General features: G+C 39.6%; 2 protein-coding genes across 5 annotated transcripts in view; both read right to left on the bottom strand.

The window, feature by feature from the left end:
• Window positions 1-847: 847 nt before the first annotated feature.
• Window positions 848-11,994, bottom strand: LOC309502904 (uncharacterized protein). Of its 2 annotated transcripts, XM_082175524.1 has the most exons (9): window positions 11,422-11,994; window positions 10,495-10,607; window positions 5,363-5,438; window positions 3,631-3,881; window positions 3,280-3,371; window positions 3,079-3,191; window positions 2,834-2,945; window positions 2,226-2,387; window positions 848-1,921 (listed from the first exon to the last, which is right to left on the bottom strand). In XM_082175524.1, exons 6-9 carry the CDS (start codon window positions 3,097-3,099, stop codon window positions 1,884-1,886), a joined length of 333 nt encoding a protein of 110 aa, XP_082031650.1. In that variant the 5' UTR covers window positions 3,100-3,191; window positions 3,280-3,371; window positions 3,631-3,881; window positions 5,363-5,438; window positions 10,495-10,607; window positions 11,422-11,994; the 3' UTR covers window positions 848-1,883. The 2 variants fall into 2 exon arrangements, 1 of the variants encoding a protein (XP_082031650.1); XR_014207428.1 differs by lacking the exon at window positions 2,834-2,945 and having other exon boundaries at window positions 10,495-11,994.
• Window positions 11,995-17,748: 5,754 nt separating this feature from the next.
• Window positions 17,749-20,004, bottom strand: part of LOC309498414 (uncharacterized protein) — a 30,607-nt gene continuing 28,351 nt past the window's right edge. The window contains exon 4 of one of the 3 annotated variants that reach the window (XM_082169149.1): window positions 17,749-19,121. In XM_082169149.1, the coding sequence (XP_082025275.1) occupies window positions 19,082-19,121 (40 nt within the window). In that variant the 3' untranslated portion in view covers window positions 17,749-19,081. Of the gene's footprint in view, window positions 19,122-19,169; window positions 19,632-20,004 lie in introns of those variants that run through there. The other 2 variants (XM_082169148.1, XM_082169147.1) reach the window with 2 other exon arrangements.

Genomic DNA, 20,004 nt, shown 5'->3' with positions numbered 1-20,004 from the left:
TACGTTTAAATGTAAGGAGTAAAAGTAAAAAGTTGGCAAAAAAATAAATAGTAGAGTAAAGTAAAGATACCTAAAAACTCTACTTAAGTACAGTAACGAAGTATTTGTACTTCGTTACTTGACACCTCTGCATGATTGAGACACAAAACAAAACATAGGCAAAAATGTAACAATCACACAGTTTGCGAAAGAAGTGACATTTCCCCTCCAACACTATCTTTTTAACATTGGTAGGGCTTGACAGCTGTTATGCCTGCCTTATGCGCCTGCAGTCCTAGTTCCTTTTGTCACAACTTCACAGGTGTGTGTTGATCCGAACATGGTAAGCACATGCATTACCAATGTCTTCAGTGTGTCATACTTTTGGGGACAAGCCACCCAAAAGGCGCTCAAAAGCCTTCAGCACCACGGAGAGCAGCCTTAATGTCACCAGTGGCCTGGATGTCAATCAGTTCGCTGTGATTGGCCGCCTCGTTCAGTGGCAATCACCTTCCCCACGTTAGCAGTTGACAGCCTCATGAATATGAAGCCTAAAATATAGGTTAACACTGACAAAGGCTAAAAAATAACATACATTTCAAAGGCAAATTGATATATGAAATAATAATATATTACTTATAGGATACAATATTCATTTTAATTTTTCAAGAGCGTCTGGCCCTGATAGTGTCTGCCGAGAAAAGTTCTGGCCATTGGACAAGTGTAGTTGATGACCCCTACTTTAGAATATAGGCCTAACACTTACTACAGACTTACTTGAAAGGAACAACTCACACAATGGGATAAAACAGGAAACTGACTTAAATGAAAACTATTCATGAATCAAACAAAAGAGACATGACTATAGTTGAAACAACAGTTCACTTTACTGGGTGAAATTAATAAAATAGGCTTTCTAGAGCTAAGAGACTATGCCCTGTTCAAAATAAAGACTATCTTCAGATAGAGGTGTGTGTTGGTGTGAGAGAGAGAGAGAGAGAGAGAGAGAGAGAGAGAGAGAGAGAGAGAGAGAGAGAGAGAGAGAGAGAGAGAGAGAGAGAGAGAGTGTGAGAGTGTGAGTATTAATATACTAACATGTGGAAACATAAGCTGGAATAGCACACTGTTGGAGAGAGTAACAATACAATAGGCTATGTAAACTACAGTAGGTACAGCATATACAAACTATACACAACTACAGTGAAGCTATGTAGGGATGAGCAATACATTTCAAGCAAAAATGTAAGGTAATTTATCATGTTTGACAGTTGTGAATCACCAGTGATTGGGATGGGGCAGAGGATGGGGACTAATGGGCTAACATAATGGGTTTTTACAGTTTCAGAGGAATCTGCAGTACATGCTCTAAACACAAAGAAATCTTACAACAGCAGTAAAATAGCCTCAGGTTTCACACACAAGTTATTACAGCACTAACGTTTGGGTTCAACACAATGTGAAGACATCTTCTTAGAGTCATACACCATCTCCCTAATAACTACTCTCCCAGTTCCTCATGGAAGTATTCTCTTCAGAGAAGTCATCTAAGGACTATGTTTGCAGTCCAAGAATACTTTTGTATGTTGTGCACGCTGTAGCCAGTTATGCTTCAACTTCACGCAATCTTCTCTTCAGCACACAGAGTAGTCCCTCATGTCCTTTCTCCCTCTGTACTGACTGAGAATGTGACATTAAAATATAAAGAAACGAGCCAATGGTTACCAGAGAAGCAAATTGAAGAAAAAGACTATTTATTGTCCTTACATTTCCCATTGGTGTCTTCAGTAAGCTAAAAGGTAAACTCTTCAATCAGTCCAGCAACACTCCTCATGTAGTCCATGTGCTGCTTGACTTCGCGAACCACAATAACAACTTCTTTCAGTCTAGCCAGGAGCATTACCTTGTCAAAAAATTTTTTTTCCCCGCTCCATATCACCATGACCTGCAATACATTACAAAAAAGTGTTATCTTACAACCTCCTATAAAAATATTGGGACAGAAGATATTTTGCATGCTGTACAACTACAATAGAGAAATAAGCCCTGACAGGATGAGATAGAACCCCAGCACTTCGCGAAGGGGTTCGATCACATCCATTTACAAATTACTGCATTCTTTTTTTTTCTTTTTTTTTTTTTTGCGTATTGCCCAGTGTCTTAACATTTTTTACATCAGATTCCATATTTACATCAAGATGAGTGCATCAAACAATTTGTATTCAGTGCATTTCAGAGGAAGTACTTACATTCCCATGGCCAGGAGTAGTTGTCCACAGCCAGGAGTTCATTGGGAGGAGGCAGTTTTTCAACTTCCCCCACAGTAGCATTGTGGTCATTGATGGCAACTTCCAAGGCATTCTTCTCAACAGCAGTCTTTCTTCTCAGTTGATGCCTTCGCTTATTCCCACCTACAATGAGAAACACAAAATGAGTGTGCATTAACACGATGACTACACAAAAGCACCATACAAAATAAGACTTCACAATATGCATGTATGTGTTATGATTATTGTGACAGATGTTGTGTGATAATTTTTGCATCACAAGTTTCATTATCATTTGAAAAATTGTGAAAAAACTTGGGAATTTTTTTTTTCCGGAATCTATTTTAAACAATCATATTTAAAAAAAAAAATAGAGTACAAAATTGGTAGGTCAGGACATCTCTGAACTTTGCAGAAATATTGGAACTATTTGTATATTGCACTCAACCTTATTATGATTTTGACAGTTTTTCCCTGACTTGTAGTAAACCTACTTCAAAAGATGTTTTTTTTAATTTTTATAAATGGCTTTGCTATTTTTGCTATGTATAAATCAGTAGTGAATAAATTTTTTCTCAAATTTTCATTACTAGTGGCCTTTTCTGCTCCCACCAGACTGACGATACAGCTGAAATGTTCACTGTTTGATGCCAAAATATAGCCCGTCGATGGTCCTCTGAAGGACATTTTGGATTGTTGCTCCTTTGGACGACAACAAACAAATTAATTAATGCCCATTTCAGTTTACAATCAGTCTCTTTTCAGATCCCCTGTACAAGAGCAGAGCCAATGATTCTATAAAATATGCCATCAAATAAAACATTTTTCAAAGTACCTGAGGTCCACTGCTGAACATCAGACACCCACTGCTGGACTGTCTTGCTGTAGAGATAACTCAGCGGTGAGTTTCTCCAGGTCCTTTGTTGCCTCTGCAATCCTTTGTAAAGTCTGTCCGAAAGAAATATCCGTGTTAACAAAGGCTGAGACACAATTTAAAAACAAAAAATGTAATTATACATATTTGCCTAATTATTACCTTGATGACACTTTTGGCCAGTGTCTGGTCAAGGTTTTCTGCCTTTCGCTTGTTCCAGCCACTTGCCTGGATTGTTAGCATGCCTGTGCGAACTTGACACACAATGTATGTGCAGTAATTTAGGTTCACAGTGAGGACCAAAGGTCAGATACTACATTGATCATTCTCTAATATTGTCACATAAACCTGGAAATAATCATACACTTAGTTAACGTGTCAAACTAGTCCTGACTAGACAGTTGTTTTCTAAAGGAGCACCTATGCATGGAACTCTAAAATGCAAAGGCCGAGCATCAATGTTCAAACCCCTTGGTCTCAATTTGGACACAACTATACATGAAAAATGCTTACCGGCTTTGACATGTACTTGGAACATATGGCTGCTCGGGAGAGGAAGCTGTTAACATGTCCAACCTCCTCCCCAATAGTTGTTCCAGCTCCTTCTTGATTGCACCAAGAAGGAGCAAATATTTCTCCACGGAACATATTCAGTCCCTTCAGCAAAACCCCATGACGGCAGACAGCAACTGCAACACCTTCCTCGTCTAGTTTGCTCGTGCTGCGGTTCACTGACCCGCATCACATCTCCCTTTCCCTGGATTCTTAAACAGATGAGGGCAAATACAGACATTTACACAGTTACATTTAACAAAATAAGCTGTAAATCATGGTATTATGGCATTTGATACAGTAATGCCACTCTATTGGCATTAAATATAAACCAAATAATGTAAATTTAGACCATATAAATTTAGCTTACATGTCCAGTTGTTCCATGGATGTAATCAACAAAGGAGGACACCTCAGAACCCATCAGGTCTTGAAAGAAATATATAGATGTGGGCTAAATTTACTGTATACAAGTAATTTGTGGCTCACTAGCATTTTATTGTACATGAATGTTACACACCCTGGTTGGCTTTTGAAACGATATAATTTGCAGTTACCATCCACTGCAACTGCCAACATGGAGGGTGTTGCATGCAGGGCACTGAAAATGCAGGACCTGAGACAGCTTGTCAACCTCAAAGTTGGCATAGGCCCATTTGAGGACACACACTGCATTGTGTCCCCACATATCTTACAACGCTGAGAGCAAAAGTGAAAAAACAATACAAAACAAAACAGTAAGTAACTGTTTCGAAGGTTGGCTTCAGACCGTAGTCATGACGAAGAAAGGGCTCTGTCAAGAAATATGTGCTGAAACTTTGGGGATTGTAAGAACAAGTCCTAACAATGAATCAGTTATTTAAAAGGTGACCCAAACAAGATAACTTAAATGATGAGTCCACTCACTCGCCCGAAGAGTTTTGTACGACTCTCGAGCATGCTGACAAAAGCTTATCTCGACATCCCTGGGGTAGTGATTTTTAGATCCTCATACGTGGTGAACAAGTCCACCATGTACAAGGTCTCAAAATTGACAGTTGCTGGCCAATAACCACTTTCAACCAAATCACTTATGGTCACTGGCAAGCTTTTTCCCCAGGAGCAGTTTACTGATGGAAGGAAGAGGTTGTATCTTCCTGAAATTTCAGAAAAAAACAATTCTCTCTTATGAAACACAATATGAAAAAAAACAAAAAAACATTACCATTCATTCCAATTAAAATAACTGGCTTTCCCTTGGAAAAGCTTGTTTGCCCAGTGGAGCAGTCACAGCAGGGAGGAAACGATTGGTAACATGCAATCTAAAAAGCAGAATTAGTTTACATATTAGAGTAAATGAAACCAAAAACTCAACAGTGAGGGTGTTGTTTCTATCAAACAAAACTTCATCCAGCATACCCTTTTCATGATAGGAGAATTTCCCTCCCTCATACTGCTGAACAAAAGTGGATGGCGGCAGGTGTTTGAAGAACCCCTCAACCTAGATGCTCTGTTATGAAGCACCAGGGCCTCATGTGTGGAAAGGTCACAGGCTGTGCAGTAGAGTGATCGTGGTAAACAGTCCCTACACATCACTACTGCAGCCTTGTGTCCACAATGATGGCAAACCCCCTCCTTGGGCTTCTCAGATGACAACATATTGTTCACCATGAAGGGCCTCATTACTGTCCAATTCTCCAGAGAGGAAGTTTACCTGTTCCTCCAGTGTGATGGGAGAGGTTGTTCAGCGCCACTTCCCAAGAGGTCTTGGACATCTTGAACGAGGGAGTCTGAAAATGAAAAGGGAAGAAGGCAATGGTAAATCTGGGCAATTACATTACAATTACCACATAACAAATGAGGAAACAAGTATTAAGGGGGGAAAAAACGAAATTTTCGATGGTATATGATAATATGTAGTTCATTCAGTGTTATTTGTGTAAATTTTACATGAAAGACCTATAATCTTCTTATAGCATGCTCTCTCTGCCATTACAACAATAACAGGCTGTTGTTCTTGTGTTACTAGAGCACATACATCTTCAAGGTTAAACCACAGTGACATTTGTTGGTCATAATGTGACACTACAGATACTTTTTGCTTGGGTTCATGAAATTCCCCACTAAACTACAGCTACATTAAACTCCAGGATTGCATAGATAGAATTGACAGCCTGTAACCACCTGGGAATTTTGACTAGCCGGTAACAAGTTTTGAAGACTCGCGGTGGATGTAATGGATTTGCTTTCTCGCCGGTTGTTTGACATGGATTTAAACAGGGTTCAACAAAAGGTAGGCTCTAAATTACTACATTCCTTCTGCTGGTGTATAATGGGTGTGTCGTTGCGGCTCCAACCAACTCGCGTAGTTTTCAGTCAGTGGACTGTCATTGGCAGGCGAGAGCTAGCCTATGAGAAGCATATTTTATTTCAGTTGTACATGTAGCCTTGCATTATGGGCTGTGAATTAAGATATCCTACAAGCCTGCTCCAATGCAGCGCTTGTTAGGGCCCGAGCACCGATGGTGAGAGGACCCTATTGTTTCTGCTCCGTTTATTATTATTCTTCTCCAAAGTGAATCGCTTTTTGGAGGGCCTAAACATGCTAGAAAATTCATGAAACTTTGCACACGCTTCAGAAGTGGTGAAAATGTACGTGTGATATGGTTTTCAAAATTGGGTGGGGCAAAATGGCTCAATTGGTGCCATTTCCCTAGGAGCACTATCGCGCCGGCGCGATAGGCTTGTTTTTTTTCAGATCAGTGCAAAAGAAACTAAAAATACTCTGTTGATTTTGCAAATCTTACATGCTTGTGTTGTACATCAATAAAAACAGTTAAATATCTTTTATTTGTGTACACTCATAATAAAAACAAAATGTTGTGTTTTTCGTAAAACAAAGAAAAAATGTGAAACTCATTCTGAAACGCCAAATGACCTGTAACTCAGCGAATGTTTGTCACATAGACTTGAAAAGCATGTCTATACAACGCTTGGAGTCTCTAGTATGTAAATTATTTTAAAAACAAATATTCTCTGTTTAAGTAATCCGTATGAAAGCAGCGGCATGTACAGTTTCTCAAACGCGTCCTAATTAAACGTACACTATGGAATTTTTTCTCCACTAGGGGTCGCTAACATATTTACAATAACAAAGGCGTAGTTTGATGACGCAACATTTGCTAAGAATTATGGATCTTGTCGTCAACGTCAAGCCGACCGATCTAATAATGTTTATGGATGACTGAATACATCGACGCTTTTATCATGACTGTGATATGAAGCAGTTCGGGGTTGCTAAGAGACAGCTATCAGCTCCACACGCGACGCGACTCCCGCGGATTTAAAAGGAATATGGACATCTCATTCTACCGAACTACACGCAAGTGCAGAATTACAACTCACAGGTCAGTTTATTAGACAAATTAAACTTGTGAGGTAACGCAGCACTGTTTCACTTGGTCTACCATTACACTATCACACTAAACTGCTTTTGAATGTGTTGAAATGTATGTGTTAGTTTGTCTGTATGAGACTAGCAGTAAGCTAGATCAACATTAGAATAACATACAGATCATATTCTGACATTTTATCATTGTTGAACTATATAACATTGATTAGTTTTATGTAAATATGCTCACCTGTTTAATAAAGTACATGTAGAAGCGGTCGAAGTCTCGGACGTGGAGCTCTCGTTTATATACTGTCTATGGGAGCTCTAGGCATCTCGAAAACACCGCGCTGATATTGATTCTCAGTTTAGTTCTCCTTTTTTATCCAAAGTCTGCTTGCCATGGTCCATAATGTTTGAACGAAAAAACAACAGCGTGCAGATAGACATTGCGAACTACAGTGGTCCACGTCTGTCGTCTTGGTTACTATCAGAGGGCTCTGGTTCATAGCTCTGGTTACCATGGCAGTACAAGCGGAAACCAGGGACAACGCGGATATGACGCCATTGACTGCGACAAAACGGAAATAAAGAAACGTGCCGTGTCTTCGAATTAAATTAAAATTTCTCCTGGTTTGAAAGTTGTTGGAAACAGTCGGGATAATGTAAGTACACAACTAAAAAATATATATAACATAGATATAGTGATTTTTGCTATTTTTAAAGCAAAAAATTACATATTGTGCCTTTAACTCTAATGTGACCACGCGCATGAGCGATTGACATGCAAATGATCCACTCTACGAACGCAGTTCTGTAAACGCCCTCATTACATCAAAACAAAGAATCAGAGACTTCGGTAACTTACTCTTCTGCTTTTCATCGAGTTTGGAAGACTGTGTTTGTGCTGTGCTCTGCTGTTTCACTTGGATTTACCTCAGAAGAATTAGAAGAACGCGATTTGAAGACAAGAAAGATGTAAGGTAAGAAATTCTTAATTATTAGTTTATGTTATTGTTGCATAAACTTCACATTGCAGTTGAACTGTTGCTAGATATAAGGTGAATATTATAATATTTAGACCCGTGTTTACTATACTGTGTTTGTGGATATCTGCTCAAACGTAGATATGTATAATATGGTAACCATAATGTTTAATATTTTGTAGCGCGCCGTGCGTTTCATGTATCATATTTTGGAGCGCGCTCTGCGTTGAATGTTTCATATTTTGGAGCACGCTCTGCGTTTGAATGTATCATATTTTCTGCGTTTGAATGCATCATATTTTGGAGCGCCTCTGCGTTTGAATGTATCAGATTTTGGAGCGTGCTGTGGGTTTGAAAAGCAAAACGCACCAAACAAAGGCTTCATGGTTTTACTCTAATCTCATTTCATATCATCATAACGAATGGAAACATTTGAAGTAACATATGATAATCAATATATTTTTTCTCTAATGTAGTTGTTACTGAAATCTTCTGGAAGATTTATAGGCTGTTATTGTTATTATTATTATTTTATGCAGCACTGCGTTTAGCCTATAGCCCTATTCGGACGGGACTAGTTTTCCAAACGACGTTTGAGTTACAATTCTTATCAACCTACGTCTGTGATTTCATGTACAGATTCGGACGGGACTAACATCTCCGTGTTTATTACCGAGGTAGGAGTGTCTGTGTTTTACATGTGGGCATTGCAGAAGATCACATGTTCAGAATTTACACGTTAGGTAATTAAGTGCAGAAATGAAAGTAATCTTACCTGAAACTGATATTACAGTAACGTTAGCCAGTCTTAACAGTTTACATGATTTGGCTCTTCTTGTTGATTTCATTTTTGTATTTCTTCGCAGTGTACCGAACACATCTACATCCATTATCGGTGCACAAAAAGCAGAAACTTGAATACCGGCGCGATAGCGAGAGATTGTACGGTAGTTCACGTTGACCAAAACACACAAGAAAAAGCGTTTTGGAAAAAAACATTTTCGGCAATCACAGACATTCGCATTCGGACGGGATTAGATTTCTCTGAGGACCGCCGAGTTTGACGAAAAACAGTAGGTAATTTGCTCTGGAATTTTTACAGAGGTCGTGTGAGAAAAAGACAGACATGGCAGATTGGGACAGGATTAATATCTCAAAGTATGTCTGTGAAACAGAAATTTCTCTAACGTCCCCCTGTGAAACTAGTCCCGTCCGAATAGGGCTTATGCCTACAAGGCACAACAAACCTGGTGTTCATTATACATTATTGGAAACATTTGTGTGTGTATTCTGTGAATTTTAAAAAGCAATTTTAACCAGAAAAATATAAAATCTATTCCCAAAATCGTGCAGCACTATAGTTTCTCTTGATATCAGTATGTTTTTTTTACTGGGACCAGATGCCACTGAGTCTTGCTGACTTCAATATTCACATTAGTCTCTGTACATGAACATGGTACAGTGAAAATCAAACACTTTGGAAATGAAAGGTATGTACAATGTTTTTAGGAATGGCACAAAGGTTTCTTTCTTTGGATCATTGTTTTCAATAATGTGCTTTTTTGTCATTTGTTGTGTATCTTTGGATTATGTTGCGTTGTAAATAAATCCAAACAATCTAAAAGCCATTCTTTTTTAAATCTCCTCATTCTTTGTGCAAGGTTGCTCAGAATGATAGGGCCTGATAGCTCCTAATAGGGCATTAGGGGTGGGTCTTTGTCTTTCTCAGGTGTGAAAGCCATACATATTAATTATGTGATCACGCCTCTTCGCATAAAGCTTTCTTACACAAAATTTTAAAATCAATATATTGTCTTTTCTGAATGAGCGGTAACGCTTTAGATTACAGCCCGGAAAGTACTGTGTAATTACGCCGAAATTACAGCGTACCTTTCGGTAACTATAGTGTACTTATAAAGTACATACATGTAATTATAAGGGAACAATTTATAATATTAGGGGAATAAAGGGGTAACAACCAGGAAAAGTACTGTGTAAGTACACAGGATTTACAGTGTACCTTTCGGTAATTATAGTGTACTTATAAAGTACGTAGCCTATGTGTAATTATAAGGGAACAATTTATAATATTAGGGGAATAAAGGGGTAACAACCAGGAAAAGTACTGCGTAAGTACACCAAATTTACAGTGTACCTTTCGGTAATTATAGTGTACTTATAAAGTACGTAGCCTATGTGTAATTATAAGGGAACAATTTATAATATTTGGGGAATCAGGGAACCAGGAAAAATACAAATAATATGCAGTATTTCATAACTAAGGGCTAACTATTTCAATATTACATGGTATGTATGACCTATATGCTAAAAACTTGGAAAATTACAAATGATTTATACAGTAAGTAATTCATAACTTCGGGCTAACTATTCAAATATTACATGATATGGCCTATAAGCTACATGCAAAACAACAATCTTATGTTTGAGAGCAATTTAGCGAGAACACACATTCACTGAATTGGCTCGATCACACTCCTCTCCACATATAGCTGGTGTGTGGTGATCGCACTGGCTTCGTAGTACCATGGCTGCCGTCGCATCATCCAAGTGGATTCTGCAAACTGTGGTGATTCAGAAGAGACCTCTGAAATGGTTGTAAAGTGCGCTGGGTCTTCATTCAATCATAATCATACACCATATCTTTTTGGAATAATACATAGGTATTAAACTATATTTAGGACTAGGTATTTTTTTAACCACGGGGTACATATTCTATCATTTCATGATGCATGATGGAGATTACTGAACAACAAAACTTGAAATTCAGGGGAATGAGTTAATGAGTTTCTGCTATGGTTTTATTTAGAATTTTTAATATAGGTTACTTACCTTAAGAAATAAAAACAGGAGTACAGGATTTTGTTGGGTCATCAAGCAAAATTAAAAATAGGCAAGGCAACTATAGTGAAAACAAGGCAAGCAAAACAATATACCATTGTTTTGTGTTGTTACAGTGTAAGTCACACTTGTTACCCCCTTGTTTCACGTATAGTTACAGAGTAATTACAACATCTGCGGGCTGTAAATTAAAGTGGCACTTGTTACCCCCTTGTTTCACGTAGTTACAGAGTAATTACAACATCTGCGGGCTGTAAATTAAAGTGGCACTTGTTACCCCCTTGTTTCACGTAGTTACAGAATAATTACAACATCTGCGGGCTGTAAATTAAATATAAAGAAACAATATACAAAAACTCTTTACACAATGTTTACATTAATATCGGAAAATTACACTAGATGTTAAGAGATCACATGGCGATCTCCTGAAATGTCCGCATAATGCACGCGGAACCACAAACGTGCGTCTAATATATACATTTTAATATGATACAAACACAAAGTATATAAAATAACAATTATATTCGAAAAACTTACAAGCAAAGCTTCTCTGGACTTTACACGACAAACTGGAATCGGAAGGAAAGAGAACGCGATCTCTCTGCTGCGCAGAACTGGAAAATGGCCGTTGAGCTTTGCGTGATTGTAGCTATGAAACATAACAAATAAAGTTTTTCCAAGAGAAGTTTAACTAAACCTATGGCAAACAGCGCCATCTAGTGGCGAAAAATTATTAATGTTAGAAATGACATAATACTCCCCGTCTGGTATTAAGCATAATGCCATTCTTGAATTCTCAACCAGTGAATATATATTCACAGGGTAACTTAACACATAAGCAAAACAACCTCTGTAATAGGCCTTAAGATTGATAGGCCTACATGAGTAAAAATGTATGAGCTTTTACACAAGAGTGTCATCTCCAGCTGCTATGAGTCACTTTGAGAACGTTTCAGCATTTAATTTGATACAAAAATAGGCCTAAATAAATAACAATACAAAACTTTTATTCACTACAACCCGCCAAAATAAAAGTTTGGTTTAACGTTAAGAAATTATTATATAAATAAGGTAATATTGCACCGTAGAATCTAGCCTACTTCTCAAAGTAATAATAAAAAATATATTAAAACTAATTACACAATCACACAACATATTGTGTGATTGTGAAAATCGTTTTAATCATTTTAAATAATTATATCATTTTCATTATATAGCTAGACCTAATAAAATATTTTTATTTATTTAATTTTTTATGTTTTAATTTTAACAGTAGGCTAAACCTTTTTTGTGCAGCATTGTTTGCTAAAATAAAATAAATAAAATAAATTAGCCAATTATATTTTCATTTGATTACATTTTAAAATATTATAATTTCATAATGTTTCATGCCATTTGATTACCCCCGTTTCTGATAATAAATTTGTATTAAATCATAAATCCAGAAATATTAAAAGAAACTCTGATTGTGTCATAGGCTATAGCTACAATCTGTCAATCACTTCACTCAGAATACAAATCTCTTCCCGCAACGAAACGTTCCTGCTGCTAACTGACAAAAATGGAGACCAAAATGCGTTTTATGTCTTCAGGTGCTAGCAAATGAAGCTATGAAGCCCGCCAAATTGAAGCGGCATCTTATTACAAGGCACCCACAATATAAGGACAAAACTAAATATTTTTTTCTTCGAAAGAGCCAGGAATACATCCAACAGAAAACGCGGATGGTAAACCTGGCCACAGTTTCAGAGAAAGCACAAAAGGCTTCTTATTTGGTGGCTCAACGGATTGCTAAAGGTAAGAAACCACACACAATTGCACAAGAACTGATACTTCCAGCGGCCGTTGAAATGTGTGAAATTATGCTCGGCACAGAAGCAGCTAATAAACTGAAAGCTATACCTCTCTCTGATGACACCGTGAGGAGAAGAATTGAAGATCTCTCAGCTGACATTCTGTCACAGCTACTGGATAGATTGCGTTCCTGTGAGCATTTTTCTATTCAGTTGGACGAATCAACTGACATGGCCAGTGCGGCTCAGTTCATTGTTTTGGTTCGCTATCCATGGCAAGGGAAGCTTTTGGAGGACTTTCTGTTCTGCAAGGAGATGCCTGGCAGGGCAACAGGTGAGGAAATATTTAGAATACTGGATGCTTTCATGACAGAAGTGGGACTAAGCTGGGAAAAATGTGTTGCCGTTTGTACCGACGGTGCGGCGGCGATGACAGGCCGAAAAAGTGGGGTTATTGCACGAATAAAGACTGTTAACCCGAAGATTATGGCTACGCACTGTATGCTGCATCGGCAGGCGCTCGCATCCAAAAGCATGGGACCTGACCTTCACTCTGTTTTGAACACAGCTGTCACTGCAGTTAATTTTGTGAAGTCAAGAGCATTGCAGTCACGCTTGTTCGGACAACTTTGTAGGGAGATGGACGCAGGGCATGACACGCTACTGTATCACACAGAAGTGCGATGGCTGTCACGTGGTAAAGTTTTGCAGCGCGTGTTTGAACTACGCAGTGAGATGTCAGTATTTATGAGAGCGGACAAACCCGACATTGCAGAGTTTTTTTCGGACCCGGAGTGTGTTGCCAAACTGGCATATCTTGCCGATGTATTCAACTTGCTCAACAGTCTAATGCCGCTTTTCCACTGCATGGTACGGCTCGGTTCGGCTCGGTACGGCTCGGTACGGTTCGACTCGGCACGGAATGGTTCGGCTCGCTTCGCTTTCCCATTGCGTGGTACGACTCGGCTCGGTACGGCACGGTTCGGTTCGCTTTAGCTCGGTTGCTTTTCCACTGCAGTTAGTACCGCTTCAAAGTGGGTGTGACTGATCGTTATAGTTACCGTCTCTACTGGCATGACATCATCATATTAAATGCGAATTTTTCATTCCGGGTTTCCCCATCCGCTCCTCGGCAACCAACGAGAGGAACGTCTGCACCTCGTCCACTGACCACGATTCAGCCATTTCTTTTTTTTAAGTTTATACTATTTTTTTTAAGCAAATACTTTTAAAACAGGCGCTACAGCGTTGGCTGTTGTGTACTGGCTATTTAAATCTAGCGGGTTTAGTGTCTCGTGTTGTAAATACAATGACGCTGGTAGTGATGATTCTGTCTGACCAATCAGTGATCTGCAGTGTTTCCACGTCACATTTTAGTATCAGTACGGTACACTTGGAACCTCAACAGAGGTGGTACCATTTAAAGCGAGCCGAAGCGAGCCGTACCGTACCGTACCATGCAGTGGAAATGCGTCATTAAGTGAGCCGTACTGAACCATGCAGTGGAAAAGCGCCAAAGCGTGCCGTACCGAACCGAGCCGTACCGTACCATGCAGTGGAAAAGCGTCATAAACCTTTCTATACAAGGAAGCTATGCATCTATCCTGGAAGTCAGTGATAAAATCACTGCCTTCATGGAGAAAGACAGAGTTACAGACATGTTCCCCCAACTGACCGAGTTTCTCCACACAAACAATCTGTCTGTTGCTATAGTGAGAGAGGTGGTTACCTCTCACCTCACTGCACTGAGCAAGCATTTCAGCTCATACTTCCCAGATGTGAACACAGATGCCTGGGACTGGGTGCGAGATCCTTTTGCCCCAGATGCAACAAGTGACCTTACTGGTAAGGCAGAAGAGGAGCTGTTGGACTTATCCTGTGATAGGACACTGAAAGTCCGATTTCAGCAGATGCCTCATGCAGACTTTTGGCCCACCCTCTCACATGAGTATCCTGAACTCACAGCTCCCCTTTCCTACCACTTACCTATGCGAGTCATCATTATCAACTTTGGCTGCAATAAAAACTAAGTACAGGGCTCGTTTGAATGTGGAGAATGACCTTAGAGTCTGCCTGTCATCCATCTCTCCAAGAATAAACAAAATTTGCTCTGAGAGAGAGGCACACCCATCTCATTAGTTCATGTTAGCTCATCAAACTAGTTACTGTAAAAATGTGAGACTATAAGATGCAGACTAATTACTAGGATGTGTTCTGCAACAGTGTTAATTCTGTTATGATTTGTTGATTGTTCTGCCATTGATATAAGGTGCAATGAGTTCATTATTTTAAAGTTGATGCACGTAAAGTAACAATACATAATTTAAATGCTATTTTAAAGGGATGGTTCACCCAAAAAAAAAAAAATGAAAATTGTGTCATCATTTACTCAACCTCAAGTTGTTCCAAACCTGAATGAGTTTCTTTCTTCTGCTGAACACAAAATAAGATATTTTGAAGAATGTGGTTAACCAAACAGTTACTGGTACTTAAAAAAAAACAAAAAACCTATGGAATTCAGTGGGGTCCATCAACTGTTTGGTTACCGACATTCTTCAAAATATCTTCTTTTGTGTTCAGCAGAAGAAACAAACTCATTCAGGTTTGGAACAACTTGAGGGTGAGTAAATGATGACACAATTTTCATTTTGGGTGAACTATTATTTTAATGTAACATGTTAATGTTTTAATTTTAATCTAGGGAATTTTAATGTTTGGGAAAGCTTTTAAGATAAATTACTTGTGTAAATGCTATTGAGTCCAAATAAAATTTGAATAAAAGACCCACTGTTTACAAGTGGTATTAACATGATTTAAACTGAAATGTGTTTCTGTTCTAAAAAGTTTTTAGGGTGAAAAAGATTACAATGCAATTAATTCCAATGGCATTTAAGAGTACAAATAGTTTTAAGCATATTAATCACAGTTATTGTTATGAGGGGGTCCTTGGGCATTTTTCTCCGCTCTAAGGGGTCCCTGGTCCCAAAAAGTTTGAGAACCCCTGCTTTACACAACCCGGGATATAGAAGAACTCCAAGGCGAAGTCAATCAACCTGTGTGGAACCAAGCCATATACGTTAGCCAGGTCCAACCAAACCACTGCACATCACTCTTCTCTCTCTTTGCATGGTGGATCTGATCCCATATCAGAGAAGAGTGCTCAATGCACCCTGGAAAGCCGGGGATTCCTGCCTTTTGGCAGCCTGTATCTATGTACCCATTTTCCATGAGAAAGTTGGTAATTCTCTTTGCCAGAGCGGAGAAGAAAATCTTTCCCTCTACATTCAACAAGGTAATGCTTCTGAACTGGCTGATGGTCTGGGATTTCTGCTCCTTGGGGATGAATACACCGACGGCTTACTGCCACTCTGCTGGAACTTGCTGCTTCCTCCAAGCTGTTTTCATTAGCTTCTACAGTGTCTATTCGGCCCTGGTGCTGATGCTGACCTTGCCTTCTTGATTACCTCCTCCACCTCTCGCAGCTTAGGTGGAGAACTGTCTAACGGTAAAGTTGGGGGGACTGGGCATGGCACATACCCCGGAGAACCAAGCTGTGATGTTCGCTTGTCGTCACTGTACTGGTTCTAAATGTATTGCTCCAGCTCCTCCTTACTGACGTTCAACTTGCCACTTCTCTTCTCGTCCAACAACTGCAGGGCATACTTGAAGGGATCTCTTTCTTCTCTTCCTCCTCCTTCTAATTCTCTCCACTCTCCTCAACCTGGTGAGGCTTTGTCTGACCTCGTCCCACAGCTCCTTCAGGCCTTCCTTCTCCTGAGATGCAGCCTTTCTCCAGTTCCGACGGAGCTGGCGCCTTGCTTTCCTGGGCTGTTCGATCTCTCTCTCTCTCTCTCTCTCTCTCTCTCTCTCTCTCTCTCTCTCTCTCTTCTTCCTTTGCCTGGGGCTATGGGCTCTTTCCTACTGACCTCACCAAACCCCTCTCTGCATGCCTCAAAGATAATGGCCCTCATTTATCATTCTTGCGTAGAAACGGGCGTATATGTTGGCGTAAGATTATGCTTACACTCCTCTCACCGCCTGATTTATGAAGCTGTGCGTACCTTTGAAATCCAGGTGTACGCAATACCTGCCTTTGATAAATGCCGCGGCTGAAAACGATCGTCATTAGAATAACACGCCCCTATATATTCAAGTCTCCGCTTCCCCCACGCCCTCATTTTACGCCATAGACACACGGAAGACGGCAAAGAAACAATTAGCATTTAATTTCGTATCACCTCACATGTATTGGGGTGTACAATAGTGATGATGATGTGATGTAGAGTACCATTCATTCACATTAATAATTGCATGACAATTTGTAATATTCTTATTATTATTATTATGGTTTTTATTATTAATGACGCTTATTGTTATTTAGAAGAAGAATGTCATTATTATTATTATTATTATTTGTATTATTATTATTTAAAAGAAGAAGGTAATTTTTATTATTTTGTCAGTCTGAATTATTTTTTGGTCATTGAAAGCCTTTCATTACAGCACCTGCCGGGCCTAACCACCGTTTCAAAGAATAGTACGACGGCGAGCGCGTCGAGTATAGAGTATTACCAACGCATTCTCATCCTAGGGCGTCATATTTGGGGAGGTGCGCGCGCAGTCTGCGGAGACTCGCACTGCGGAGCCAGGCGAAACGTCAGGTAAACCGCACAGGCTCGCAACTGAAGGAATACATATGCCTACAAATCAAATGCTTTGGTAAAGTCACACAAATTAAACATTGAAGTCCATGTTGCACAAAAATAAACACTGAAGTTTATAATTACTATATTGTTTTTTTTTTTTTTTTTTACAGTGGGTCATAATATATCATATCTTTTAGTTTGTCAGTGCGTTTTGTGGTGTTAGGAATTGTTTTTCTGCGCATTTCCACACTAACTCAAAACGTGCGTACACCACCTCCTGAGCTGGCGTAGGATTTGAGCGTGCCGTACGCCAACGTCCATATTGATAAATCTCAAAGTCACCGTGGTTTTGGGTGTACGCCAGGTGTACGCTGGAAATTTGGTGTACGCACTTTTGATAAATGAGGGCCAATGTCCCCAACCTTGTTCAGTTTGCTCTCGACGCTCCCTCTCAATGCCAGCTCCAACAATTGGCTTAAGTCAACATCTAGACTCTGCCATGCCACCCGATCATTCACTTTTTGGCCATTTGATCTTGTCGCACCTACCTGGCTGCTTTGTTACCAGCTTTGTCATGTGTGCCTCTGGTGGGCTGGTGTCCTCGTGTTCGCGGGGTACCTTCTCCATCAAGGGGTTTCCTTCTGCCATTTCAGGAGACTCAGCACCAGTGGATCCTGCAGCACTGTGGTTGCTCTCCCGGCTTCTGGACCCTGTCGTCTGACCTGCTTCCTGAGCTGTGCGAGGTTGCTGGTCTGCCTGCTTCGTACTCTTCATCTTCCCTTGATGGATATGCAGCCCCCTGATTGACGTCACCTTCTCCCATCCACACGCACACTTCCGAAGGATTTTATTGTTGTCGTTATTCTATCCTTTTGTTACCTTTTGATCCGTCCTTGTGGGCCCATCCTCCACCCCGCTCTGAGGGCCCTCAGGCTGTTTACAACACTGTTAATTAAAATAACTTGTCGAAAGAACTATTGTTTTAAATAGATAGACAGTAAGGCTTGAGACCTGACTTGGACTTGGCATTTAGGGACTTGTGAACATGTCTGCTGCATATCAAGGGTGAAACTATTAATAATGTAGACAGACAGCAATCTCATTCAGTGTCAGGCATGTGTGTGGTGAAATATCATTTATTAGGCATTTCAAAGCTATATTGATAAAAATTGACAATAACAATGAGTTGGTGATGGTGAGCAAAGAGTTTAATCAATCATTTTTGGAAGCAAATACAAACATTAAGTACAATTGAAAGATTCATGTCTCTTCTTCAGCTCCTGAACCATGAGAGCACAAGAACACTAATGTGTTCATTTAAAAAAACTACTGCTTTCCTTTATAAAAGAGAACTGAGTGATAGAAATTCATTAACAATAAAAGTCTGATGTGTTTATCTCCAGTGAATCATTTCATGTGTTTCTGACAGACTGAATCTCTTGATGCAGTGTTGTATTTTCCAGTGTGAATTTTCTGGTGGTCTTTCAGCTCATCTTCTGTAGTAAAGGACTTCCTGCACTGAAACACACACCGCCGTGTCTTTTCTGAAGAAGAATTACAAATTAATCTTCTCCTTTGTGTGAATCAGTGAAGCTCAATGAAACTGTTTACCGCACTGATCACAGTTAAATGGTCTTTCTTCAGAATGAGAAGCAGATGTGATTTTAGAGCGAAAGCCTGAGCCGCTTCTTCCCAGTGTGAACTCTCATGTGAATCTTCAGTCTTCATGTGAAGCGTTTTTTACACTGAGGCACATTTTTACCTTTTGTTTTTCCTTTCTTGTTCACGTCCGTCAGGTCTAAAAGAAACATTAAATCAAGTGAGATTTCAAATGAGAGACAAATGTGAAATGAAAAGTGAAGCTCTAAGTCAAGATCACTGATGAGTTCAATAATCATTTTAATCCCATCATATCTGGTCATCAACTGCTGTGCACAATTATGATCTATTTTAATGTGGATGATTTGTGTTATAAATCACTAGTTTGGTCATGAAACTCTAGATGGCGCATGCTTGACATGTAAACTGTAAGCAATCACATAGTTTCCAACGTCTTTCTAACATTAACAGAGGAAGAATCTGGAAGCTTCTCGTCTCTGTATTCTTGATAAGCACCAGAGCAAATACAAAAACATGAACTGCTGTTAGAAAACATGAAAATACTGTTTGACGTTTTATCTTCACCATAATCGGTAATGTCAGAGAGAAATTGCTGGGAAATTGCCAGAACACGACCCGGGATTGATTCCGGGATCGATGCCGAGTTGGGGACCTAGTAACATTGTTGTGTTCAGTTCCGGAACGCGCACTGTGTGAACAAAAGCCGTAATCAGTGCCGTGTCGTAATGATGACGCTGAGGCCAGAATCGTTCACGCAATCGTAATGCGCAAGTTTATGATCGAATCAGAGAAAAAAATTTCCCAAGCGTAGTTTCTCAAGAGAGAAATCGCAGCTCAATCAAACTTAAGACGCTGCTGAGAAATTACATGTCACATCGATGCCATGTGTCTTTACAGGAAGTGTGTGAAAGCACTGACTGATTCCGGAAAATCACTGGCAGTGTGAATGAACCAAAATCAAATGAACCCGGATCAAATCCCGGGTCACTTTATCTGCGTATTTTCCGGAATCTCTGTGTGAAAGGGGCTTAACTTACACAGAAGAGATTTTGTTTCTCAGG

This window comes from Leuciscus leuciscus, assembly GCF_965113295.1.
Source record: "Leuciscus leuciscus genome assembly, chromosome: 1".
NCBI lineage: Eukaryota > Metazoa > Chordata > Actinopteri > Cypriniformes > Leuciscidae > Leuciscus > Leuciscus leuciscus.
Note: the sequence above shows the minus strand (reverse complement) of the source record. Positions and strands in the feature narration are given on the sequence as shown.

Bases quoted from the DNA above. Each gene is read 5' to 3' on its own strand.
- LOC309502904 (XM_082175524.1), bottom strand. From the start codon at position 3,099: ATGTTCAGCAGTGGACCTCAG. The intron at 2,946-3,078 runs GTACTTTGAAAA...TGTCGTCCAAAG, and splicing joins TGTTCAGCAGTGGACCTCAG to GAGCAACAATCCAAAATGTC. The intron at 2,388-2,833 runs GTAATGAAAATT...TTCTCATTGTAG, and splicing joins GGGAGCAGAAAAGGCCACTA to GTGGGAATAAGCGAAGGCAT.